This window comes from Lepisosteus platostomus, chromosome 1 (genome assembly GCF_059453375.1).
Source record: "Lepisosteus platostomus isolate fLepPlt1 chromosome 1, fLepPlt1.hap1, whole genome shotgun sequence".
Lineage (NCBI taxonomy): Eukaryota > Metazoa > Chordata > Actinopteri > Semionotiformes > Lepisosteidae > Lepisosteus > Lepisosteus platostomus.
The window spans coordinates 70,233,169-70,260,486 of record NC_142611.1 but is presented as its reverse complement, the minus strand read 5'-3'; the positions used below and the strand labels follow the sequence as shown (position 1 = coordinate 70,260,486).

The window sequence follows — 27,318 nt, the reverse complement described above, 5'->3', positions numbered from 1 at the left end:
CTGGTTCGTTTAAAATGAGGAATCTTAAGGTGGAGGAGAATTTCATAGTGACTGAATAAGAATGACTACAAAGAACATTAGATATAATAAATGTTTATTCACACTCAGCTCTCACAGGTAATACTTCTTTTGTTCCACTAGACAATCATATCTAAATATGAAATATGAATTCTATGATGATGATTTTCATTTCAATTTCATTTTCATTTTTTTTTAATTAAAGCTTAAATTAATTTGTGACAGACCCCAAAAAACAGAATCACATTTTGGCATACAAATATGGATGTATGCATTTCAATACAATAGATAATTCTCTGTTGCTTTCCTGGTCTTCAATAGTCTTCTGCATCCCCAGCCAGAATGGCAAGTAATGCACTTTCATAATGTCCAGAGGCAAAATGCTGAAAAGGTGTAGAACAGTGTTTATAATGCAATAAGAGGAACAGAATGCTTAAAATAGACATAGGCTGAAATGAAATAGTAAATTTGATATACAAATCAAAATTATTAGAAATGAAAAGCACTAGAGAGAATGCCTCTGTCTCCTTCAAAACAGAAGACTGAGATTATTTACTGCGTGGTTTTCAATTATTAGATTGGTCACAATTTTGATTTTTTTATCATTGATTTTGATTTTTCCCACTACTAAAACTGGTCTGCTGTAACTGTAAATTATAAAAGATGTTAAGTATTTTATGCAAAGAAAACTGAAGGGGTTCATTGTGGTCTGTCAAATTAGGTTCAGTCCATGAGAGGAGAAGTGACAGATTAGAGGGACAGGTGCAAATGAAACTCTTGAGAAAATGCTGTCTAAGGTTTGGTTGATAATCCATTGTTTCATTTCTAATGAAGTTATTATACCTGAGAATCAGAAATGAATTTGATCATTTTTACTAAGAAAATATTTGCTTTGTTTACATTATGTAAATACTGTATTTAACAAAGGGGGAAAGCTCTGAATTTTACAATAACAGTAAACATTAAAAGTTAAATCTTACTCTCTAAGGCATATTTGCTATTCTTCATATTTATAACAGAACACATTTTCTGTGCTACAAACTTAGCTAATCTTTCAGTATGGATAACAAACTGATTTAATTTAATGCTTATTCAGCAACATTGATGTTTAATGGGTACTGTTCACTGGTTTAAATCTAGAACTGTACTAATAACTGTACATTAGGAGTGGACCGCAGATCCACCATAAATTAAATTAGTTCCATGTAATGTATTTGACAATTAATGTTTATTACACAAACCTAATAGTGACAGTGCTTTTATTGGCACAATGAAAAGGTCTGGAAGAATATTATAACACTTGTTTTAAAATTTTCATTTGATCCACAAAAGGAATTATATTTATTAAAAGTCATTTGAATGTGTTGTGTGAATCCCAGAAGAAAAAGCACAATGTATTTCTGATAAAATGGATTCAAATGTTTTTAAAATCAAAATCTGTTCATAACAGTTGTACTTTTTCTAACTCATTGTGTGTTATGACACAATTTACATTAGAATTGGGAAAAATATGAACTGATGTAATATCTGATTTTGTAATGCACTAAATAATAAATAATAGATACAATAAATGTTTTTTACCTTAATATCATGGAAAAGTGACTTTCCATATCTTTCCTTGTACTTCCTTCTTATTTCCTTAAGATCCACTTCACTTCTTGACACCAGTATTCTGATAACTGTTTTATTGTGAAAACCATATTCCTAAAAAACAATCCAGGTTTAGAGTAAGAATATCAAAACAGTGTTGTTTAATTTAAACTTAAACTGCAATGTAATCTATTTTAGTTTGTATAGTAGGTTAAACAGTGGTATATTGATAGTTTTTTCTTATGCAACTTGTATGTATATCTGTTAACTTTTTGGGAGATAATTAGTTCAAACTCTTAAAAGATCAAATAAATACATTTTAAGTAGGTAGTCATTTCAGAGGCAGATGTAGGTGTATTTCTAATTATTGAATTGGACATATTAAAGTACAACTTAGATACTGAGGTGAGCAGCAGTAGCTATTGGATCAATTAACTACTGTACAGGGGAGTGAATGGCCTGCTCCTGTTTTTAACTTTTGTTAAGTTCTTAAGTTCATAGAAATCTTAGAAACCACAATATATTTTAAAACAGTGTATTGGGAGTAATGCCTCTTTTTCAAATAGTTTTCTAATAGTTTTCCTCCATCCATCCATATTATAACTGCTTTATCCAATATAGTGACGTGGAAGAGCTGGAGCCTCCCCCAGCAAGCAACGAGACCAAGGCAGGATAGACCCTCCAGTCCATCACATATTTTTATATTTCTTCATTTTAATTCTTATAACTTCAAGTTCCATTCCAGTAAGTTAGCATATGTCTAAGCATATGCAACAGGAAATAGTGTCTCTTACTGACATCCTTTTTTTATTCTTCTTCAATTCTAGTTTATCATTAATTGCAAAGAAAAACTTTTGTATAAACTAAGTGATTGCAGTTTGTATAGTTAACCGCCAGGGGGCAATAGTGTCCATCTATTCCTGTGCTTCAATGTCCTTCATTTTCTCAGTGATGATACAGGGAACAGCCGACTATTTGTCATTATGAGATCAAATCATATTAGTAGATAAGACGTTTGTGCACTTACATGAATGGCATTGTACAGTCTGTAGGTAAAGTATGATGTTCTGTCTCGGACACAGAGAACTTAATCAAGAGAAAACAAAGGAAAACAAACCAAAGAAGCCGTCAATGGAATTGAAATTGCTAAACTATAGCACTTTTTTCATAAAATACTTTATTCTCTGCTTACCAATAGCCACACAAAGCTCCTGGAAGTACCCATCATAACACATACGAAGGGTGTCAATGATGTCTTGCCCAGAGATATTCTGAAATTCTTGAAAAACTTAAATTGTAAAAAAAAAGAAAATAGGTAGGTGCATTTCTTGTGGCACTGATATACAGTAAACAATTAAAAATCTTTCTTTTTCACCTTAACAGACAGTATAAGGTTATTTCCCTCTGGACAGTTGATCCAGTTCCTTATACAATATGGATAAATAAGTGACAGGAGCTATAAATTAGAAAGGTCACTTGTTTTCTTTGCATATTATTATACTTTAACCTTTGTGTAAGTATCTGGAGTCATAAAAGCTCAAGATGAAAGGCAATCTTGTTTTCCCAATTTATACTAGTCATTCCAAAACTCACTTAATCATTCTAAAATCTTAATCTGACCAGGTAATTTTATGCTCTTAAGCCTTATCTTTTCTTGCAGTTTCCTTCTAGCTAATCAAGCACTGATAAACATTTGTTCCCACATTTTTAATGGCCTAGTTTGTCATTACCCATCCACAGCTGCTGATAACTCTTACTGCACAGGATCATTTGCAGCATAGTTTTATGCTCTCCTGTTTTTTGCTGGCATGCTTCCCACAGAACCTGCAATGTAATAAGAAACACTAGTTATACCTCCACTGATGGTATTCTTGAGTGCTAAAAAAGCATAATATTAAGATGGCTCCATTATAAATATTTTATTTACCATAGCATCCTGAGAAGCTGTGCCAGGATCAGCATAAGTTTGATCTCTGACACCCTGTAAAAACAGCATATTTATTAATATTGTTCAAATCAGTATTGCATATGAATGCAGATCATGACATGAATATACTGTATCATACTGTACTAGTGCTTTTTGGGATTTTACTCTTACTGTCTCAAAGATGTAGATGGATTTTTAAAATAAACAGAATTGTAAAGTTCTGCAAAATGCAATATATATATATATCACTCGTAATATAATGGGCTTTCCGTGCAGTTTGGAAAAAACACAGCCCTTTTGTGACCATTCATATTTTAACTGCTTTTTCCAATACAGGTCTATTCCAGGATGGAATGGGAGTAAGGCGAGGTACACTCGGGACAGGATGCCAGCCCATCACAGGGCACAGACACACACACCCTCACACCAGGGCCACTTTTCCCATAAGCCAATTAATCTACACATGTCCTTAGACTGTGGGAGAAAATTGGAGCACACGCCTATCCCCCCTATTTCTAACCACCTTTCAAAAACATTATAGTCACTATGTTTCTTCACTGTGACAAACAGGTTTTTGGAAATGTGCTGTAGTGTGTATGTAATACAAATGTATTGTAACATGAGCAATAAACACACAGAAGAGTGAAAATGGAAGTGCTCTTTCATTAAGCAAAATGGAAGAATTCCACTATCCTTTTTTTTATTTCAAACTAAAAATCTTACAATGAGTGCTGCTGCAACAATCCATGCAATTTCTACTGTATTACAAACATTCTCAAAACAGTGATTGTCTTTTATCAATTCAAACAAGTGGATGCTGGATTTGCATAATAATTTCACCCTTCTTTAAAGGCCTGCTCTCACCAACCCACAGAAGGAAAAAGCTCACCCCCCCACAACATACAGTGAAGGTGGTGAGTCATGACTAACTGAGGCCACAGATTGGGAAAACATGGGACAGTCACACGTGTACACTCAGATACCACGTACAAAAACCCCTGGACTTCCCCAGAGTCAAAGGAGTTAGCAATGTCCCTGATAGTTCCCATCTATCCCAGCATGCTCTCCTGGGGCTGACATTACCGGCCAGCTGCTTGTCTGCTGCTTGTCAGCGTATAGTGCCCCATCACTGCTTGATGAGGGCGCTACAGTCTTTATCTTACACATATTTTAATTGATGTGTCCACCTAATCAATTAGGTTTAATTGGAATAAGTACCTGGGAAAGGTTAATCAGCATATCACGGAAGTGTCCAGATGTTTCACTGTAGATGTCTTCTTGAAGATCAGTGTTGTATTCTATTTGCCCAAAGAAATGCTAGTACAGGTTATTTTCTATTTAACAACTACAGGTAATTTAAGTGTTTTTGATGCAAATTGTGACAGTGAAAAATAAAAACACATAATACCCATGAAGTAAGCTTCTTTGATCCTGAAGATCTCTTCATTTGTTCTGGAAGCAAGAATATCAATGAGGCAGTTTTCCTCTGTTTCTTCACCCTACAAAATCAGTACAATATGAAAGAAAGGCAATCATAACAGTTAAGCAAGAAGAAGCTTAATGCATTTGAAACTCTGTCCAATTAAAACATAAAAGTTGGAACTGTTGGAAAATAGAGTCTACAGTACTTTAATTTCACAGGAAGGACACAGAAATGAGCTTTAACTTTCTTTTCAATACCAGTTCCAATTTATTTTACTCTGTTGGTTACAAGGTTTAAATAATTGTATGAAACTCAGCATTAGCAAACTACTTCCAAAAAAGACATATTAAAATTTTGTACAATTCTTAAAGTGGTTTGTAGGGGGCTGCGCAACATACAGTAGCATATAGATACTGTAGTTGGTACAGTAAATCTTTGGACTTATTAGTGGCAGGTGGCAGGTTCAAGTCCCTGTAGCAGTCACTGCTATTACCCTTAATGTAAGGTACCTTACTTTGGTTTGTCCAGCTCACCCAGTTATATAAGCTGTATTATAACTTTGACATAGCTATAATATAGCGCATATTGCTGTATCCCAGAGTGGGGGGTCAGCTGTTCTCACCAAGTCACTTGTTCTCACTCTGGTATGGACCTTTTTTATCAAGTACTTGTATGTGACAAGGGATAAAGCTCAGAAACAGAAGAAGTGGTTGCAGTTACAGTATAGCTGACCAGCCACTGGAGGTTATTAATGGCTATTTACAAATTAATTACTTTACAAAAGTCACAGGGTGGGTGATTAATTTAATTAATGGTTAACTAGTAAAGTAGAATTTAGAATTTTATTTTCTCACATACGTGTAGGTGCAATTAGGTATTTAAAGATGGGGTGAGGGGGGGTTGCAGATCCTTGGACCACCATCGGTGAGATGGAAGATCTGTCAAATGCCAGTAATAAAAAACTAAAACTAAAATCTTTTCAAAGCTGCAGACCCTCAGCCTCCTAGAAAGGCTAGAGCTTAACAAGGATACAGAGCGTCTTCACATAGCTTTATACTGATAGTCTCCTCTGATTTCCAGATCCAGAGGTACTGTATATTAGATCCTGAGAAAATCACAACCTCATGCAGAGTTCACAGCAAGTACCAATTTTCACAGAAGCATTTTTTTACAATAATACGTTTTTGTTTACAGTATGAAAAAAAATAAAGTTTAACCTTAAACAACAGAGGGTAGTAGTCTCAACTAATAAAAATGCAAACACCGTGCTGGATGAGAACTAGAATCCTTTAAGTCTAAAAGTCTTGATGATTAAAAAGCAGTAGATTTGAATGTTTGGGAGTTGTATATTGTCAAGGATATCAGAAGGGCAAGCCGTGGAATGACAAGGAGAGCAGTAGAGACCCTATGCGTATCGGTAAAAGGGGCAACATGGGGGTTATCCCAGGCTCAGGGGGTCAGACGATGTCGCTAAGAAACCTATGCCTACGGACAGGAGCAACATGGTGCCATGCGGGTCTCAGGACATCCATACCCTCAATGCTGAGCAAGGAGCAGGGCAGACACAGGAAGTAAATAGGCTACACAACCAGACACACCAGAAAGACATGAATAATCACAGGGAACTAGGAACAGGACAGAAGTAGAGCGCCCTCTAGGTGTACAGGGTGTGACATATATCCCATTAAAGCTGAGTATTATCCTATTGTTCCTTGTGTTTATTTTTATTGATTATCGTTGAGCTGTAAAAATCTACCCATATGCCAAAACACTACACCTACAGTAGCTTCAGCAAAGATGGGGAAAATTCACAAGTACCGTCTGGCCAGTTTTGTGAGGTTGGGAAATCTTATTTGTAGTTCTTTATAAAGTAGTCAAAAATACTGTAGGTGTTGCATTGGATTTGCATAAAATCTGAATTATTCCAATTGAGCCTAGCATTTCTTGATAGAGCCTGATATAGCATCCAGCTTGAGGGTATAAAAATGTATACTATATGCAGAGCAGATTCTTAACTATGCCCTTCTTCAAATACCATGTCATATAATTAAAACTGTTTACAATCTTAAACACAATAAATATCTACTGCAAACATTTCTGTTTTGACACACCACATAGCGAATCTTTTTAAAAAATGTATGGAGAACGATACTGGTTAGCAAATTGAGTGCATTTTACATTTTAAAATGTTTTAAGGGGGAGGTGGTAACTAAAGTGCCATTATCTCAGGGGCTTTCAATGTAAATACTTTATATAACAGATGCCCCTGACAACCATACATTCTAGAGGACATGTATACAGCGAGTGTGTCTAATCCTGGTCCCAGAAGGCTTGTGTGTTTGCCATTTTTTTCAAGGTCTCTTTAAAGCAGCAGCACCTGAAGAACTGAGGGAAGCTGTTAAAGTAATCTAGTTATACCACTAATCTGTTAGGAAAGAGACATCATGTTTTGACTGTGGAGCCTTCTTCAGGTGTGACCCACAGGTAATGTCTCTTTCCTCTTCAGCACGGAATAAACTTTTACCTATTCCTTTGAAGCCTATGCATGCTGATGCAGCTCCCTATTTGAACTTCACTATTCAGTTAGTTTAGCTCATTCCAAGCCGGGATGAATTCCTGCTGCCCTCTAGGAGTATACAATGTTGAGTTCACATTGTTGTCTTCTTCTCTTCTGTAAAGGTGAGGTGAGTTGATCAGGGGCTGTTCATCCTGAATTTGTGTCTGTATTAAAAATTAATGTACTGTTTCTTTCAATGACAAGCAAAGATTTGGAGGACAACCAAAATCCAACCAAAAGGGGGCTGGGATGTAGCTGATGTTTGAAAAACCTTTACAATCGTGCAAAAGCTTAAATATGACATCAGTCAAAATGTAACATGTTTTAAAAATATTAGGGAAAAAAGTATGGTTCACTCAGTGGATACAAATCACTTTAAGCTAGCACATGAGATAATGTAACACATTGCAATGACAGGTAAAGTATTCTGGGTCTCACAGACCTTTCATTCATAGTTTTCTGAAGGTCTTAATTTCAGGTTTGCTGTATAGTTTACACCACAGATATGAAAATGATCTGCTTAACATACACTGATCTCGACTATAATGTGGAGAGGACTAATCATCTTCAATAACTGTTAAGTCCAATACAGGGTTGCAGTGAGCCAGAGTCCAACCTTGTAAACATTGGATGAAAAACAGGGTACACACACGTGACAATTTAAAAGTCCCAATTAATCTAGACAGCAAGTCCTTGAAGGATGGAAAGTAACTGGTGAAAACACACAAGGGCAACTGGTATCCAAGCGATGGATTGTACTATCTTGTCATTGCTCAGGTTAACCTTCCAAATGTAGCATCTGAGATAGGAGGGAACTGGCTAGGGATGCCATTGTGAGGTGAAGGACCACTTGGAAACAGAATTTAATGGCTAAGATGGGAGTAAATGAGAAAATTGCCATGAGTGAACAATATCCCAGTCACTCCACGAAGCTGGGCTGAATACCACCAGAGTGGCAGACCTGCCTCAAATCCCGCATGACGTTTGCAAAGCAATGACACTGCAAACATGTGACAAAAGGTTTCGTGAACAGATCAGACAAAAGTGGTCCACATGCAAAGAATTTCATTTGAAATAAACCAAACACAACACATCTCCCTTGTCAATGGTACAGCACGGTGATGGTCACATTATGTTATAGTTCCACTTGTCAAGTAGGAAAATGGATGGAATAAAGTACAGGGAAATTAGAAAGGAACAGCAGCTCCAGTCTGATAAAACTGAAATGAAAATTCACCTTTCAGCAGAACAGTGGTGCAAAGCACAGCGTCATAGATACACTGGAATAGATTAATAAGAAGAAATAGAATATTCCTGTGAGGTCCAGACTTGAATCTGATAGAAAATTTGTAGCAATATTTGTTATCAATGATCTGTAACCAACTTGACAAAGTTGGATGAGTCTGGTAGAAACATATGCAAAAGGATTTGCAGCTGTACTTGTAGTCAAAGATGCTTCCACCAAGTGTTGACTCAGGGTGTGAATACTTATTAACTTAATAAGTATTAACTTATTTCTTTCACTTTATTATTTTCATCCACCCCTCTGGTTTAGCAATCAGGTTTTGATTAAATATAAATCTGGCTTCATTACTCTGTTCTCCTTTCCACTGAGAGCTGGTGTGTAGTGAGCATACTGGTGCACTCTGTCTGCCCTCGCATCATCCCGATGCAGATGGTGGTTGTGGAGGGGAGTCCCCATTACCTGTAAAGCGCTTTGAGTGGAGTGTCCAGAAAAACACTATAAAAGTGTAATGAATTATAAAATGTAAAATCATTGGAAGGGTCTGAATAGTTTTGAAAGGCTCTGTGTGACCATTGTAACAAGTAAGACCTATCTCAGTCTGTGGCATTTATCATCAAGTTTATATACTGTTGTTCCAGGAAATGTAATGATTCTTCTCATTATTTCTTGTAATGAATATTGTTTTCATTTATACTGTCAATAGAATTGTTTCTGTCTACAGAAAACAATTCAGCAAGCTTCCATCACAGGAGAACCGGTACACATGTTTGTATTGTCCATTGCAACTACAGGTCACTTAACAAGATACTGTAGATGAAGTGTGAGCAGTCCTCCAATGAAAATGAAACTTTTATTTGACTGAAATAAGAAGTGTTTTGGCATATTAAAGTAGATTAAATTGGTGATAGGTTTTTGTATTGCACACTTACATAACAACATCTCATCTGTGTGAAATAAATCCTTTTCATCGTGCAGAAAAAATAAACATGGAAAGAATAATTCCCTCCTTTAATCAGACAGAATTTGCATTATATAGGTTTCTGATCTGAAAAATAATAACAGCAGTTAGAATTAACAGTTTCAGACAGCCTTCCTATTCTGTAGTTTTTATATTTACTTTTATTTTTATTATATCATTTTGTTTCATATATTTTTAATTATTTATTGTTTTAATATTTTTAATGTATTAATCATTTGTAAATATCAGTAATCTAATCTTAGCAGCTTGTGATTTTACACCATTAAAAATGTGTCCTGTGGTCTACTCTCCAATTACAGGATGAGAGTGGAGCTGGAAACAGTAATTAGCAGTTTACTTTACACTTTCCAGCTGATTTAATTTCAGAAGCATGGTAGGACTGTAGTCTACTCCAACACAAACAAAAGCAATAAAGTCCCAGAAATGGAGAAGAATATATACTGTTTATATGTTTAAGAGCTCTTAAAAGTGTTTGAATGGTAGCGTATATATATACTGTACTGTTTCCCACATTTCTAAATGTGTGGGTGGCCTGCCCCCCATGCCACAATGCTTATGATTTGATGACTCATTGTCAAAGCACACAATCTTGATATATTTCTCCTTGTATTATTGTTATTCTGGTGGCTCTGCTTTACAACTGAAGAATAAGTAAATAAAAATAGTGGGTTCATAACCTTGTCATTTCACTACTACTATAGCTTAATTCAACAGGCACATTTAGACTATATGCTTAATGAATCGAATGTGTACTGTCATGGCAGTGGTCTAAAAAGTACTGTAATTCAATATATTTAATTCATATTCAGCATTTAATTCCATCATACCCTGTCAACTGGTGACAAAGCTCAGGGGATTAGGTCTGTGCAACTCTGTCTGCAACTGGCTGCTGGACTTTCTTATCGAGAGACCACAGGTGGTGCGGATAGGCAATAAAACATCAACACCACTCACCCTGAGCACTGGAACCCCACAAGGCTGCTGTCTGAGTCCAAGGTTGTACTCCCTATTTACTCACGACTGCACAGCAAGACACAGAAATAACCGCATCATCAAGTTTGCCGATGACACCACTATAATAGGACTGATCAGTGATGATGACGAGTCCACTTACAGGGATGAAGTTGTACAGCTGCTTAGGTGGTGTCATAGCAATAACCTGGACTTGAACATAAAGAAAACGAAAGAGCTAATAGTGGACTTTCGGAGACACAGGCCATACACTCACAGCCCACTCAGTATTGATGGAACGGAAGTGGAAACAGTCACCAGCTTTAGGTTTTTGGGAATTCACATCTCTAAAGATCTAACCTGGACTGTGAACACTGACTCTATCATGAAGAAGGCTCAGCAGCGCCTTTATTTCTTGAGGTGCCTCAAGCGATGGGGGATGCCAATACATGTGTTGGTGAACTTCTACCGCTGCACTATCGAGAGCGTCCTCACCAACGGGATCACCGTGTGGTATGGCAACACCTCTTCGCGAGAAAGAAAGGCACTGCAGAGAATGGTCAATATGGCCCAGAAGATCATCGGCTGCGGTCTCACCGAGATTAAACAGCTCTATGAGGACCGCTGCCGTGGTAGAATTCTGGCCATCACAGAGGACAGTCACCACCCAGGGCATGAGCTCTTCACCCCACTGCCCTCAGGCAAGAGATATAAGAGCATACGGACACTTACCACTAGATTCTTCAATAGCTTCTATCCACAAGCAGTGAGACTGGGGAACACATTTAGCCATCCCCCTCGGACCACATGAGGGAAATCCAGGGCCAGGGTCTAGAGACGAGCAAGCTCCAAAGCCAGAAGGAGGGTCTAGATTCAAGGTCCAGGAACACAATCCAAAAGTCCAAGTCGAGAAACAGGCATAAAATCCAAAAACCAGTTTAGGAGTCCAGGAAGAAAACAAAAGACCAGGGGCTGAGTACAGTGAGGTAAACCAAACCAGGAAGCCACAAGCAGACAAAATACAGGGAAAAGAGATGAGGCAAACGATGAACAGGGAAGAAAACAGGAGTAGGAAACAGATGCAGGAACAAGGGAAGAATGTACTGAAGGCTAGATCTAGAGCTCAGAGTAATGGTAACAATACTGAGCACTGTTTGAATAATGAACAGGGTTTTAGTAGGCTTCAGGAGGGGAGGCGTGGTGAGCTAGGGACAGTAAGCGAGCAGGGATTGACTACTGACGTCTGCATGGTCTGCACTTCTGCTGCGCAGTTAGAGCAGGCACAAGAGGGTGGGGTGCCCTCTGGTGGCGAGATGGTGTAACGCAGAGAGTCATTAGCATTGCAGTGAAAACCAATTCCATAATAGCAATTAATTGCTATTAGGAAGGAAAAAAGAGATGTTAGTCAGAAACCACTGGTACAACTCTTTCAACAATCACAAGACACTCATGGAATTGAAAATTGCCTGTGCAGTGCCCATTCACAAGAAGGCAACAAAACTGAACCATGAAAATATAGACCAATAATCCTGACTTCTGTTACATGTGACATTATGCAAACAATTATTAGACATAATTAGATCCTAGATATGGAAATATGGAGATAGGATCCTAAGGAATAGTCAACACGTATTTAGAAATGCCTAATTTAAAATTATATAATGAATGTATTACAGTTCTTCGAGCAAACAAAAGTATGTAATAAAGTCCCTCATAAAAGACGATTTCTCAAATTACAGTCAGTAGGCATTCAGACAAATGCTTATTTGTTTGGAGAACTGGTTAAAAACTACAAAACAGAGGGTACGGGTAAGGGGTGAATACTCAATTTGGAGTGGTGGGATTTATTGGATCTGTACAGATTCAGGGATCTGTACTAGGACCCCTACCCTAACAATTATCAATTATCTAGATTCTGGTATAGCTAGTCAACTAGTCAGGTGCGTAGACAATACTGATATAGATATTGAAGAAGATTAACATTCATTGTAAAAGCAGAACATACAGTTCAAGACTGGGCAAACACCAGACAGATGATGTAGGCAACATCAAGTTTTTTTAGGTAGGTAGCAAAAACATAAACTATAAATACCGTATAAAATGGGAAACACTGAAATAGAAGATAGAAGATGAGATAGAAGAGGTCGCTTTTGAAAAAAATATACACTATGGAAAAGATATTGCTCCTCTGCAATTTGCCCAGAGAAGAGAAACCAGATGCATTACAGAAAAAAGGCCGACTGTATATTGACAGGCAGAAATAATGTATTTTTAGTCTTTAATAGAAACAAAAAATCTAGTCTCAAAGGCATTAACAATGTCAAAGCATGGGCTTCTTTTGAATAAACAATGAAACATGAAAAAGGAGATTCAAATGGAAAATACAGTATGTGGAAGTGCATTTAAGTGGGAGAATGCAAACCATCTTTCCGCCAAGGGTTGTGGAAGTGAAACAAGCAGGTCAGATTGCTAAGGCTTTTACTCTAGTTTTCTTCAAGAAACAACTGGACCAGCCCCTGGATCATTCATTTCCTTACCTAAATGGTCAATCCAAACAGGCTGGATGTCCTCCTCATCTTGTTTGTAACCATTCATATGTTCTTATGTCATTAAACCTTGACTACAGAGTTTCAAAAAGATCGGTAGATTCTAAACGAGGGCGTAATCAACCTGCCAATACCCATTCAAATTATTTTCAAGAAAAGAGCAAATTGGAAAAAATGCAAAAGGTTATTGAGAACTAAGGCCAGTTTCCTTACCAGGTTTGTTTTAAAGCAGGTGAGACAGCAGCAGACTTTATACTGCTGATAGTATTCTTACCTTTAATTTCACATTAATGGACTATTATGTTTTAGTCAGTGGTAATGTATCCTTGTCCTCACTCTACATATATTATTTCCCAGCATTATTTTATTGGTTCTCCTAAAACATTAAAAAATATCTGACCTAGTAGACCATACAACTAATTTACCACAACATTGCAAGAATGTTATGACAACGGTACGTACGTGTTAGACAGTTAAACAACATGACAAGTGCATGCGGGATGTGTGATATACTGTAACATACTGTATGCATCTCAGCATCTCATAAGTTCTAGACAGAAGTTTGATAGGATTCTCTGTCTTAGTCACAATTAAATAGCCGGATCTGTTTTATAGAGTGTTATGATACAGACTCAAAGTGAGAATAATTCAAGGTGACAGTTTTCACCCAGTATCATGTGGTCTTCCTGCAACATAACACCTTACCAATCCAATTTTCGCCTCTTTGGCTGTTAGAAAGAGGCACTCTGAGCATATAGCTTTGAGAGTGATCATAAAGTCCAACAGGCAGTAGACTTAGGACATACAGTACACAGTAGCAACAAAAGCAAATTAGCAAAATTAGCAGGAATCTGAAATGCTTAGGTTGTAAAACAGGAATAACACATGGAAAAGTTGACTATGTTTTTTTCTGCTGCATCTTCGTTAAGGCAAATATCTGTTTAGTGAATATTTCACAGATGACCACAGTGACTGCCTGAAAATTATGTCAATAATGTAGAATTGCCTTGCTTAATAATTTCAGAAGAAGTAATAAGTAAAAAGAAGTAAAGATATTTGAAAATAAGTTATTTTTGATATTCTTACTCAAAAGTACCAATGAAAATATAGATTTGTTGCAAAAATTAGTATTTTCCTGAGCCACCCACTCCCATGAGAAAAATAACAATTGAGCAAAAGCATAACAAAATAAGTACGTTGTCACGCCCTCTGCAGCCAGAGGGCGCTCCTTCTCTGTCCTGTCCCTAGTTTCCGGTCTGCTGTCCTTCCTGTCCCTCTCTTTCCCTTGGGCTATATATTTCCGGGTCTTGCACTCTGTCCTCGCTCAGCAATGACGTTCGGATGTCCTGAGACCCGCCTAGCACCAGGGCGCCCCACGTCCGCTCCCTGAGGGCATAGGTTTCTATACGGCATTCCTGAACTCTTTGCATTATGAGCCCGGGCCTTTTTCCCGTCTCGCCGCTACGCATATGGGTCTTTTTCCGCTCTCCTGCTCCCCACGGTTAGTCCCTTTGGACGTCCGTGACAGAATGCTGAGCCACCTACTGACCCCGCGAGCGGTGTTTTTTTTTTTGTCTTGCCGCAGTTTTTTTTTTTTCTTGTTCTCTGGGCTGTTTTTTTTTTTTCAGTTCCTCTATTCTAATCACTGGATATCACTCCGATCTTCCGTGCCTGTGAGCGGGTCCTGTACCTGGCTTTCCTCGGGTAGATCACTCCAATATCAGTGATCGAATGTTGAGCTGGCTTGCCTATTCTTATTACTGGATATCACTCCGAGCTTCTGTGTCTGGAGCGGGTTCTCGTGCCTGGCTCTTCCTGGTCTGGCTCTCTCCGATATCGGTAATAGAATGGTAAGCTTCTTGCCGTTCCTCCATGCCTTTCGCTGGATATCACTCCGGGCATCTGTGTCTGTGAGCGGGCTTCGGTCTGGCTTTCCTCAGGTTGTCCACTCCGATATCGGCATTAGAATGTGAACGTGCCATTTGCCCAGTCTGCGGTATTTTTCCCCGGGGTTTTTGTGTTTTTTTTCTTGTTTTTTGCCTTTTGTTTTGATTTTTTTCTTCCTGGTTTCCCCTCCTTTTTGGTCCTCCCTGCTCTCTGTGTCTCTGAACTTTGGTTCCTACCTGTTTTTGGTTCCTATCTGTCTTGTGTGGTTTGTCTCCCTGGTCTTTCCCAGGTTTTTGTCTGTTGGGTTTGTGCTTGTGTACTTTTTTGTTTTAAGTCTCTGGAGCTCTTCTCTACCCCCCCTTCCTCCACCCAATAAAGGTTTATACCCCGGAGGAAGGGGTAGCTCTCAGCCGTGGATTCCCGGAGGTTTCCTTTCAGTTAAATGAGGTTTTTCCTCCCCCCAGTGCTGGGCAGCTCATTTATTTGTATGGGCGTCGGGAGCCGCCCATGAAGGGGGGGGTACTGTCACGCCCTCTGCAGCCAGAGGGCGCTCCTTCTCTGTCCCTAGTTTCCGGTCTGCTGTCCTTCCTGTCCCTCTCTTTCCCTTGGGCTATATATTTCCGGGTCTTGCACTCTGTCCTCGCTCAGCAATGACGTTCGGATGTCCTGAGACCCGCCTAGCACCAGGGCGCCCCACGTCCGCTCCCTGAGGGCATAGGTTTCTATACGGCATTCCTGAACTCTTTGCATTATGAGCCCGGGCCTTTTTCCCGTCTCGCCGCTACGCATATGGGTCTTTTTCCGCTCTCCTGCTCCCCACGGTTAGTCCCTTTGGACGTCCGTGACATACGTTTTATCTTTGGTCACACAATATGTTCTTTTGGATAGGTTAGATATTTATTTAAAACTAGTCGAGAATGGTAGCAAGTGCACTATGTCGATCTCTGACCTGGGAATGTCTTTTATTCCAGAAAAGAATGGTTTACTTTTGATTTTTCTCACCTACCAGTGCCATTCTCTAAATTACTAAAATGACACTTAAATTCCTCTTACCTTTGGTTCAACTGAACTAATATATCATGCTACAACAATCCTTAAAAATCAATAGCTTCTCTATAGGTCAAGAGATATTACTGAAAAAAAACTCCACACTGGATACTTAAGGGAGATTTTAAAATGCTCACGTAATCCTTTCAGTATAATATTAAATAACCACTACTTTGGACCCCAAAATCATTTAATATGATACACTTATTTTAGAGAAAATTGGAATTGGATTTTAAATTGCTTATGAATGTAAAACATGTCCCTGTCTTTTGAAGGTGAATCACTTTTGCTGTTCTTAAAAGGACCAAAATATCACAGGAATGTGACATTGACTTGACTGTACATTCTGAGGTCAAGCAAAACATAATCCTCTATATATGTGCACCGATCACCAACTTTGTATTTGACAATTGTTTTCTTTATTGACCATGTTGATTTATTTAATGTAGAATTTGATGGGGTGCCTTTGTATTAGAGGTCACGGGGCTTTGTTCTGTAATATACTTGGTCCATTCAGGCAGAGCAAGTATCTATAGAATAAAAAATGACAAGCATATATTTATATTTCTGAACTGATTTCTGATTTAAAAATGGCCTTGCAGGAATACAAATCTTTGGAAAACAACCAAATCAGATACAGTTATTTAGTGATCATGACCAGTAAATATTAATATTGAAAATTATATTAAGGTTTATATGAATTGTTAAATTCATAGGTTTATATGAATTAATAAATTAAAGTTAATTCTGTTGGGGGCTTAAGTCACAGGATGATAATGTAATGTATTCTGCTAATTACAAAGAAGTATGTACTAAATCATAAACCATAAATATCATTACATTTTCCAATACTAATTTTGTATATCTCTAAAGACACAGTATGAACTTTATGTAATTATAATCATTTATATAAATCACAAAGAGTAAAAACATCAAACTACTTCTGAGAACTTTGCGCAATTAGCACCCCAAGTAGATACCCATGGTAATGAGCTTGTACATAGCAGGAACAGAATGATTCAGAATTGGGTAAAGTTGTTGCAGAGCAGCAGCTGATGGTGTCAACTAAATTTAAACTGGTGCTAAAAGTGTTTTCAAACAGGGATTAGAAAATTAATGGATTTTGTGAGAGTTGCTTTGGCCCAAGTAAGGATGGCTTCGGAGTAAAGGGAGAGAAGAGAACAGCAGGGATTAGATTTATTTTTAATTAAATACTGTGGATTTTGACAGAAAGAGCAAGTGCCCGGGTAACTGAAAAAGATGGAGTAGAGGAAGAAAAAGGAAAATTCACGAACATGGTAGACTATAGTTTGGGTGAGAACAGAAATACTTAATGTTAAGTAAGGTAAATAAGAGTGTGAATAAGAATCAGTAATTATGTCTGGAAACAAGTAAATCAGTATGTATGTATATACTGAAAGTAAATATGATAAATAAATATGTCTGTTTCTGCTATTTGACTGAGAACCTCCTACTGTCATAAGAGTACTATCACTGCTGGACCTTGAAATATCAGATCTTCAAAAACGGTAAAATACTTAGTAAAATCTTCTAAAAAAAGAAACCCCTCCCAAAGTTTAATAACCGTATTTGCAGATTGATGGTTCTAGTAGATGGGAAACGTACTGTACAACAGTGTGGTTAGATGATAAATAGGCCTCTGTCCCTTCTATATATATATACATGGGTATATCACTCAAAGAAGAACAGCTTGGCCTCACACAACCCATGTTTAAAAAACTTTTCTACATGAACACAACCTTCAAGTATTGAATTGACCTTCAGGATCAATGTAATTGCCATTTGAAATTTCTTCAAATTATCTCAGTCTATTGGTTCTCGGTATAAAAATCACTTTCATTAACTGCTTATCCAATTCAGGGTCACGGTGGCCCAGAGCCTATTGCAGAAAACATTATAGCACAACCCTGGAAGGGATGCTAGTCCATCACTAGGCACACAAAGACAAATACAGTACATGCATACTTACGCCAGAGCCACGTTTTACAGAAGCCATTTAACCTACCAGCATTTCTTTGCAGTTTGGAAGGAAAAAGGAGCAACTGGATGAAATCCACACAGGGAGAGCATGCGAATTCCATACAGATCGAACCCCTGGAATTGAACCTAGATCCCCAGTACCACAAGGTCTCAATGCTAACCACTACACCACTTTGACACTCACTTCATTACATGAACTGGTGCAGTATTAGTTTACCATAATAATGTCACTGAATTGAATTTCATTCTTTTAGGTATCTTGTTTTAACAAATGTACTTTACAATATCAAGATGATTAGTAGTAGATATAATAGGAAGTAAAGGTACCTTCAATGCATGCCATAACTCATGAGCATCATAGAATACAGGCGGATACATTAGCCCAACCATAACTTGCTTAAAGTGATGGGAAAAAGTTTCTCGAAGATCAATGATCAGTTCCTGTGAGAAGAAAAACATAAAATAGGTCTTTAAGTCCATACCAGATGTATTTAAAGAATAATGAATTCAATGATTTTAGCTTCTGAAATGAAGAAAAATATGTAAGCATGGATAAATGTTTACCTTCTTATATATCTTAGATATATTCTATATCTAAAGGAATGGTTTACATCAACAATTTTTTTAGCCTTGTTTTTTGGTTCCTGCCTTTTTTTTTTACTTCTCACTGCTTCAAGCCTACTGCATATGAAACGTCTGACACCTGAGAAGAAAGTATGCAAGTGTGTGATTTTTTTGTGTGCTGTGCCATAGTCCTGCTTCTATGACAAGAGAACATGGAATTTCAAAATTACATGTAATTACCCAGTCAAATGAAACTACAAAATAAAACAGAAATTAGATAGTATTCAGTGATAAAATTATTTTTCACCGAATACCATCACTGAATGTTTGAACCAGGCAAATATGGAAGCCAAGGTGAGATTATTTTTTACAGATTAGTTTAAATATTTACAAATAGGAGAATCAAATGTAGTCTCGGACATCTGTTGACTAATGCAACAAGCCTCTGCTGGCAGTGTTGAGCTGAGATAACCATCAGATAAACATCTGTTAGTGGAAGCTACTGTAGGGGAAGTGAAAAAGGTATCTTAATATTGTTATAATGGCTCTTTACCTGCATATATGTTATATCCCCACATATCTACATCAAAGAAGACTACTTATAATGCTTCACCTGTTTATTAGCCAGACTACATCAATAGAAACATTAAATGGTAAATGTGAGAATGTAAAGTATTACTGACGGTAAATTTAATACCCCCTTCTCCAGCCTCACCCAATATAAAATTTCACAGTATGTTTAAAAATGAGAATCACATTATGTCAGAAAGATGTTCTCATTATTGTACATAGGATGAGAGTTTTCCAAGTTACAGCTGCTCAGCAGATTTTGGGAGGGTAATTATTCAGGAGTTTATACTGGTTCTGTATTCCTCATATGATTGGAAGAATCTACTGTATACTTCTTTCACCTTCCCAAGACATTTAATTGAGAACAGTAGCAATACGGGGAACAATCTGTCAACAAGAAGCATGTGCAAATGAATGGAAATGATTATGTTTCATACATTTTTGTCAATTCTATTAAGTCTAATGAATTAAAAAACACCAGCTCCACAAAAAAGCTCATTTACAGCTTGCTCAAATGTAACAAAAATAATGTGTGTATAATTTGAATTTATATATATGTTCAGCTGCATCCGGAGGCTTTTGCCTCTGCCAGAGAACTGTGCATCCATGTAAATGAAAGTAAAAGAAGGAATGTAATCCTTTCATCAAAAAGGACCAGCCTGCTGGGTGAAAAAAGTGGTAAAACCCTTTCTGCCTCTAAACCATGTGAAGCTACTGTGCTATTGCATATATATATATATTTTATAATAAATATTTATATTTACCCAAACAAAGATTCCTGTTCTCAATGATGTAGAAGACACTCTTAAAGTTACATTCACCCTGACTATTTTGTATAATTTTTCAAGTGCTTCATTTTTTTATTTCTAATCAGTCATTATTTTAACAACGTAAGTAAAATTTGAGGAATCTGAATTGTGCATTGCACGATTTTAATAGCATCCTTTTGATGTTAAATTATTCACTTTTAACTATATATATAGTTTACCATAGAATATGTCCCTACTTATAGTTTTGTTCATGAAAACCGGCAGAGGTTGGAGACAGTAAACCTGACTTTCTTGATGTAATCTGCTGCCCTGGCTGTCAATATAATTGATTTATGATTTAGGACACTGTGGACCAGCTCATACAAAACTTTTTAATTAAAAGACTTTGGAAAATGTTGTAAATAATAATTATAATACTACTAATACTAATAATACAACTAATAATAATAGTAATACATTTTCAACTTAAATCTTCTCTGTTTGGTATTAATTCACATGTATTGTTTCTGAGTTTCACAAAGAAATAAAGTGATTTAATTTCTCAAAGGTAGGAATAAAAGCAGAAAAGAACAACTAAAACAGAAATTATTTACTTTTTCATTATTTATTATTATTTACGTATTTATTTCTATTTCTGCAGTTCCACACATGCAGTTCTGAACAATTGATGGCATTTCATTTCTTTAAGAATCGTTTTTTAAAGAAATGTTTTTTATATACAGAAACAAAATTATACTCTTAATCATTTATGATACTTGTGAATTGTATTATAAAGTTGATCTTATGCACTAGCCTTCCTCCGCCTCTGTATCTTTGTGTACATTTATTTCATATTACCAGTCAAATCAAAATAGTCCTGAATTAAGCAAGTTTTTTGAAGTTTGGAATTTTGAAACCTCACTACTATGATTAATCTTGGAAGATGTCTACACAACTTGTGGTTGGGCTTTCCTCTGAAACATCGGAGCTGTTCATCATTTAACATTACAAGTCTCATAGGGGCTTGCAGAAGACTTAATCATCGCTGGATAATGACATAAAATTGACGAAGTTGGACTGCAGGGCTCAACCTCCCTTCCAAATGAGCACCTCAACTATACCAAAGCAAATCCCCTCAGTAGCTTTCCTTTGTAGTTGAAGTAATAAAGTAAATAAAAAACTTCTTACCCGACCATACATCTCCCTGTAGGCCTCAGCAATTACTTGTCTCTGTGCATTACTGCGTTGAGTCAGAATATCAATCAGCACATCTTTATTGCATCCTGAACATAAAAAAAGAATCCCAGACTAAATAATGCTTAAAATGTAAATATTTTTATTACTGATTTTTAATGTCTATATGATTCCCAGAATCTCCTTAGTTTCAGAATCACATAACAGCAAAATAATGTATTTTAGTCTTTTCAGCTGCTACAATACTCTACAGTGCAAAGCTGAAGCTTGATTGACCTTTGAATTTTCTCCTTTAAGTCAGAAACCACAGAGTTTGCTTGACCTTTGAGCTTTCTATCAACCATATACAGTATCTCATCTATCTTCCTTTTACCACTTGTAAATTACTGCAAAGATTTATTATAAAAAATTATCCCAAGGTATTTTCCAAGGGCATGGGAATGTGCTTTCTTTAAAACGAGATGGCTTAATGGAATTATAACAAAGTTAAAAGAAAGAAGAATGTTAGATCCCAATCTTGCACACTTGCCCACATATACACAGTACACTAAATCTCACAATTGGGACTTCCTGCAGTACAACTCTTTTGTATCCCTCACGCCATCCTATCTAAAACCCTCGCAATACAGAGGGAGTGTCTGGGTAGCCTCACCCTTAAAATGAGGCTGCCAAACTCCCTCGACTAGGCGAGCAATGTCAACTATACTCTGCACATCTCGTCTCTCACATTTATTAGGATTTATCACTTCTTGACATTAAATATGTTTCAGTAGTACATCCAAACCCTCATTTAAAGAACTGCAAAGGCTTGATTTGAATTAATATTTCTTTTTTGGCTTACCTTGCCTGGCTGAATAAAACAGTCACATGTCCAAAAGGACAGACTGTCAAATCTCCCATCTTTAAGAGGGACCAGCAGTGAATTTGTTATAGGTTGGAAGGAGAGTTGTGAAATGAAACTCATTAAAAACATATATTTCAGGTCAGCTACTTGAGTAGGCACAAGTGGGTGAGATTAGGGTTTGACCCTAATTTTTGAACTTTTGATCAAAACAATTTTATTCACTAAGTTGATTACACATACCTTGAATAGCTCCAAACAGCTCTTCTGTATCCCTGCAAGGGTTAAAATCTTGAGCTGGGTAAATTGTCCCTTGCATCTGTGATAAAAATAATACAGTTTGACCAAACTTTTCTAAACATGAATTACAGTATAGTGAAAATAGATTCCAATTTCTTAAGTACTCAGGACTATGTATGTCAGATTTTCGGGGTTTGGGAACTTAATACCTGTGTCCTCAGGACACCAAAGTCTTTTCCACCAAAGTGCAAATTAACAGTAGTACAGTATGTGATGTTTTTATACTGTAGGTCCCTCTTCACACAAAATAATTATGTATGCAGTGTCCCTTCTGTTGCTTATTGTTTGTACTGCTGTGTGTTCAGATGATCATTTTTAAATTACCCTATTTAGATGATTCTTACTTATATTATTTTTCAGACATTGATATTGACCCTTACCTTGGGGAGGTACTTTTCCAAGTAATGCAGCCAGTGACTCCACTTCCCTAAATTGAAACAAATCCAAGCCATTGCAGACTCTGGGACTACAATCTACCTTGGAAAACTCTCTGGTAGACCCTACTCAATTTGACACTGAGGAAAAAAGTGAGGTGACTTGTGTGCATAGTAATTGTAAAGAATGCCCAACTGTAAAGCTTCAGTTCCATGAAGAGCAAAACATACTGTAGAAATCCAGGATGAGGTCCAGTGCTAGCTCTTTTTGTGACACATAATTCTTTTTTATGATAGTGAGTTGAGACTTTCCCATATTCTAGAAGATCCTGCAGGCCAAGATTGGAACCTGATGCCCTAGAGCAGTGGTTCTCAAACTGTGGTACGCGTACCGGCAGTGGAACGTGGAGTGCCGCCAAGTGGTACGCCAAATGACCCTGGAACTGTCTCGTGTGCGCTGAAAAATCGGGACGGGTTTTCATATTTTGTATTTTAATACGTGTCGAATATGCAGCCTACGTACTACGATACAGTGCGCGCTAATACTTCAGTGGACACAAGAGATACTCTGTAATTCTATACCACTCTATAGGAATGCGTGCTACGGATGCAAGTGACCAATTGTATTTAAAAAAAGCTACTGTATCTCCAGCAAATAGGGAGAAAGGAGAATGTGCGTGATTTTGGAACTATGCCAACGTTCTAAACACAAGAATGCATATGCTGCTACGAAATACGTGCTATGAACGCAGGTAATCTTGTGAGCACACGAAAGCGTGATAACAGAAAAATATTTAAGAACTGTTCTTATTTGAGAAAAATACACCGAGCGTCTCTGTGTTTCGCTCCCATGCGCATGAAATAAAAACTTTAAATAAATACGGAAATAAAAACGGAAACGTGGAAAAATGCAAGCTTGCATATTGCTAAAGCAGGTAAGCTACACTATTTTTGAAGAACCTTATTTACCGTTGGCAAAAGAGCTGACACGTATTATGTGTAGAGAAAAAAATGCTAAACAGCTCGAATTGCTGCCCCCCTCCCCCTGAAAGACACAGACATTCATAGAAGTGTTGAAATGAAGGATTATATCAAAAGTACACTGATAGAGCGCGTTAAGATGAGCAGATGTTTTTCACTGCAATTAGATGAGTCTGTAGTCGATTTGGCCAATTTGCTCGTTTACGTTAGATACGAGTTTGAGGGCATGTCCCATGAAGACTTTCTGTTCTGTAAATCGCTACCAACAGGAACTACAGGAGAGCACATATTTCAGCTTCTGAATGAATTTATCGAAGGGAATGGCCTCGACTGGATAAAATGCGTCTGAGTTTGTACAGACGGTGCTAGAGCAATGACAAGCCGACATAACGGTGTAGTTGCACGAATTAGAGAGGTTGCTCCAGAAATTAATGTACGCATTACAACATCCACCGCGAGACCTTTGCCGTCAAGAAAATGCCTGACGATTTAATATCTTTTAGACTCCGTTGTGAATTGTATCAAGGCTCGAAAAATTAATTCACATCTGCTTTGCTCAACTAAACAGGCTCACCCCTCTCACTGAAATGGTGTTTTTATTAGTTATTGTTAATGTTTTTTTTTCTGTAAAACACTTTGAGAAGCCACCTTTAAAGGCGCTATATCAAATAAAGTTTATTATTATAATATTTATTATATGTATGTGTGAGTGTGTGTGCATGCACGCTCATGTTGGTCATTGAGAATTTCTGGGGTTCCTATGAGATGATGACTTGTAGGTGGTACTTGGATGCTTTGGTTGGATTAGGGGTGGTACTTGGTCCAAAAAGTTTGAGAACCACTGCCCTAGAGCACTTTTAATCCTTGTCTCTTTGTTTAGCCAAACCCCCCCAAAAAAGACAAAGAAAGGCAGGGAAAGGAAAGAAGCTGAAAAAAGGAGACTACTGTATTAGGGGTTAAAGGCAGGGCAGGGTGTCACTACTCAGACTGATGTATGCACCTCAGCCCTTTTCCACCTGGTGCTCCTCTTGATAAATAGGACGTAGGCATCATCACGGGGAACTTCCTTTGCAATCAAATGGAAGCACAGGTACAGATGGCTAAAATTCCTGAATCTGTCCACTATTTTTTTAAATATATTTTCATTCTAGATCTTAATAAAGTTTACATGCAGATTCCCCTGAGATTACACATAATGTCACCAACTGCTTCTGTAACTCCTTCTGGTTTATACAATCCATGCACATTACAGATTGTCTGTTGTGACCACACTTTCAATATGCCACAGCTTGCTGTGATGATGTAGACATATTAGTGAAACTTGGGACTTGCATCTGTCCCACTTTCCAGCTGTCCTAAGTAGCTAAGAGAGGTCGGTGTAATATGATCATCACAGGAAAAGTTGACTTGACTTCACCTAGATCCAATATCTGGGACAGTGGGTAAAGAACCGTTAGGTTAGGCTTGAGTTTGAGATTTGAAACATTTTTTAAGTTTTGTCCCTTGCCAAAGGCCAAAATCAATTATGGGCCTTTCTGGGACTGATTGGGTACCATTACCATTTCATAGCTGAGTTTATGGACCTAATTCAAACAAAACATCTCAACATAATCTGGTTGAGTCTCACATGACCACATAGACTTTGCAGACAAGAAACATGCTTTAAGTGAGAATCCCCTCTTTTTCATGCCTGGTTTTAGAGGTTTCTCCTCTAGAATGACACATCCAAAAGGGGATCAAAGTAGAATTATCTGAAATGAGAAACGGGGCAGACCATCCAATCCCATATCTCAGCTGCAAGGACCTCCCAAAGAAACAATGTCAATTTTAGAGAATGACTGCTACACCAGAAAATGGGCCAAGTCCACATTTGAACCCAGGGCCCCAACACTGTGAGGTAGCAATGCTAACTACTGCACCACAGCCCCACCCAGATGTGTAGTATAGTTCCCTCTTCTTATGAGGTAAGTGTCACGGTTGTCATCCCTCCCTTAGAGGGTGCTCCTACTTTTTTCGTTGTGTTTCAGTTTTTTTGTCCCAGCTGTGTCTTATCCCGTTTTCTCTATTGAAACCCGGTGTCTCCGTAGTTCTGGGCTCAGCTTTGGAAGACGGACGCCCGGAAGCCCACCTACCACGGGGCATAGGCTTCATCACGGTGTCCTGACCTACCGAGTCCGGGGCTCGGAGTGCCTTGTCCCGTCAAGGTTTTAACTATATGTATTCCTAGTTTCCTGTTCCCTGTTTTCTTCTTGGATGGATCTCCCAGCACCGGACCTTGGACTTCCTTTTGGACTCGTTTACCTGTGCTCCCCCCATGCACCAGATCACTGCCGTCACTACCCCCTGTGTTTCTACCCAGCCTGATCCTACTACGTCTTCCCTGATGACACCTCCCTACTCCAGTCACTTCAGGATTATACCGTCGTCTCGTATAGTGTCTTTAACTACGCGTTTCACAGGAGTCAGAACCGACGACCATGACAGTAAGATAATATTAGATAGGAACAACATACAATAATAATTATAAATAATAATTTATAAAATGACAATAAGGTAATTTAATGGCAATAAGTCTTGCACAAGCAAGAAATGCAATGTACATGCTTCTCTAGACAGACCAAACTGCTCAGAATTAAAATATCTTACAGATTTCATGGATACACGACAGTGATGACAAAAAATGAAGATATATATTGGTATACTGTACATGTATAACCAATCACTTTGTTGTATTGAGAGTTAAGCACATTGATGCAACAGGGTGTACATGTGACTGAGGAATATAATTAAAATGAGAAGTTACAGATAAACAGATTGGTCTTGAGCTGGGTAAAAAAAGCAGTCCAGATATAAAAATGTTGATTTATGTGTTTGGATGTGTGAGACATTGAAAAATAATATAACATTTTGAGCACTTGGTATTTGGTTCATTTTTTTCAAGTTTAAAGTTGTAACTTTTATGGCAGATATAGTACAAAATACAGCTGAAAATGTTTTCATGCAGTATCTATAACGTGTGCGGTAATGTATCTTTCTTCACCTGTATTTTTTAAAAACTAATTATTATTTCAGTTTAGTTGTAATGAGAATAGGGATAGTTTTAAAACATACAGTCTATTTTAGAAAATGAATGTGCAGGAAATAAGCACGATAAATGTATCCAATGAAAAGAAAAGAGAAAAAAGCAACTTACATATCCAGCCGAAAACATCCTTTTTTAGCTTCCCTTAAAAAGACAGAAAGACGATGCTCAGTGAAATATTTAATGTTCTCAGCTTTTTTACTGTATTTTACAACCACACACCTTATTCCTCATACCATAAAATAAAATATCAGTGTTAAACTCGTGAAGACGGAAAATATGCTATCAGACTACTGATTGTGAATCTTGGTCCAAATATTTATTCAGTCTACACCTGTTCTGTAACTTAACAAGAGACCTATTCATTATTCTCGAAGCATTCAACGTCATAAGTCTATTCTAAAAGCACAAGGGCATGTTCTTAGAAAAAACAGTAAGACCTTTTTGGTATACTGTATACAGTATTAACATGCAATATGAAAGTGGTTTGT

General features: G+C 37.4%; 1 protein-coding gene across 5 annotated transcripts; it reads right to left on the bottom strand.

Moving 5' to 3' along the window:
* Window positions 1-77: 77 nt before the first annotated feature.
* On the bottom strand, window positions 78-27,149 carry LOC148678668 (annexin A10-like). 5 transcript variants are annotated; one of them, XM_088636226.1, is made up of 12 exons: window positions 26,939-27,148; window positions 22,334-22,409; window positions 21,244-21,338; window positions 18,500-18,613; window positions 4,944-5,034; window positions 4,754-4,833; window positions 3,536-3,589; window positions 3,339-3,432; window positions 2,801-2,896; window positions 2,636-2,694; window positions 1,600-1,722; window positions 78-401 (listed from the first exon to the last, which is right to left on the bottom strand). In XM_088636226.1, the coding sequence occupies exons 1-12, from the start codon at window positions 26,954-26,956 to the stop codon at window positions 333-335; spliced, it is 969 nt and encodes a 322-aa protein (XP_088492352.1). In that variant the 5' UTR covers window positions 26,957-27,148; the 3' UTR covers window positions 78-332. The 5 variants fall into 5 exon arrangements, with proteins under 5 accessions (XP_088492352.1, XP_088492368.1, XP_088492359.1 ...); XM_088636242.1 differs by having other exon boundaries at window positions 22,334-22,365; XM_088636233.1 differs by lacking the exon at window positions 3,536-3,589 and having other exon boundaries at window positions 26,939-27,149.
* Window positions 27,150-27,318: the final 169 nt, after the last annotated feature.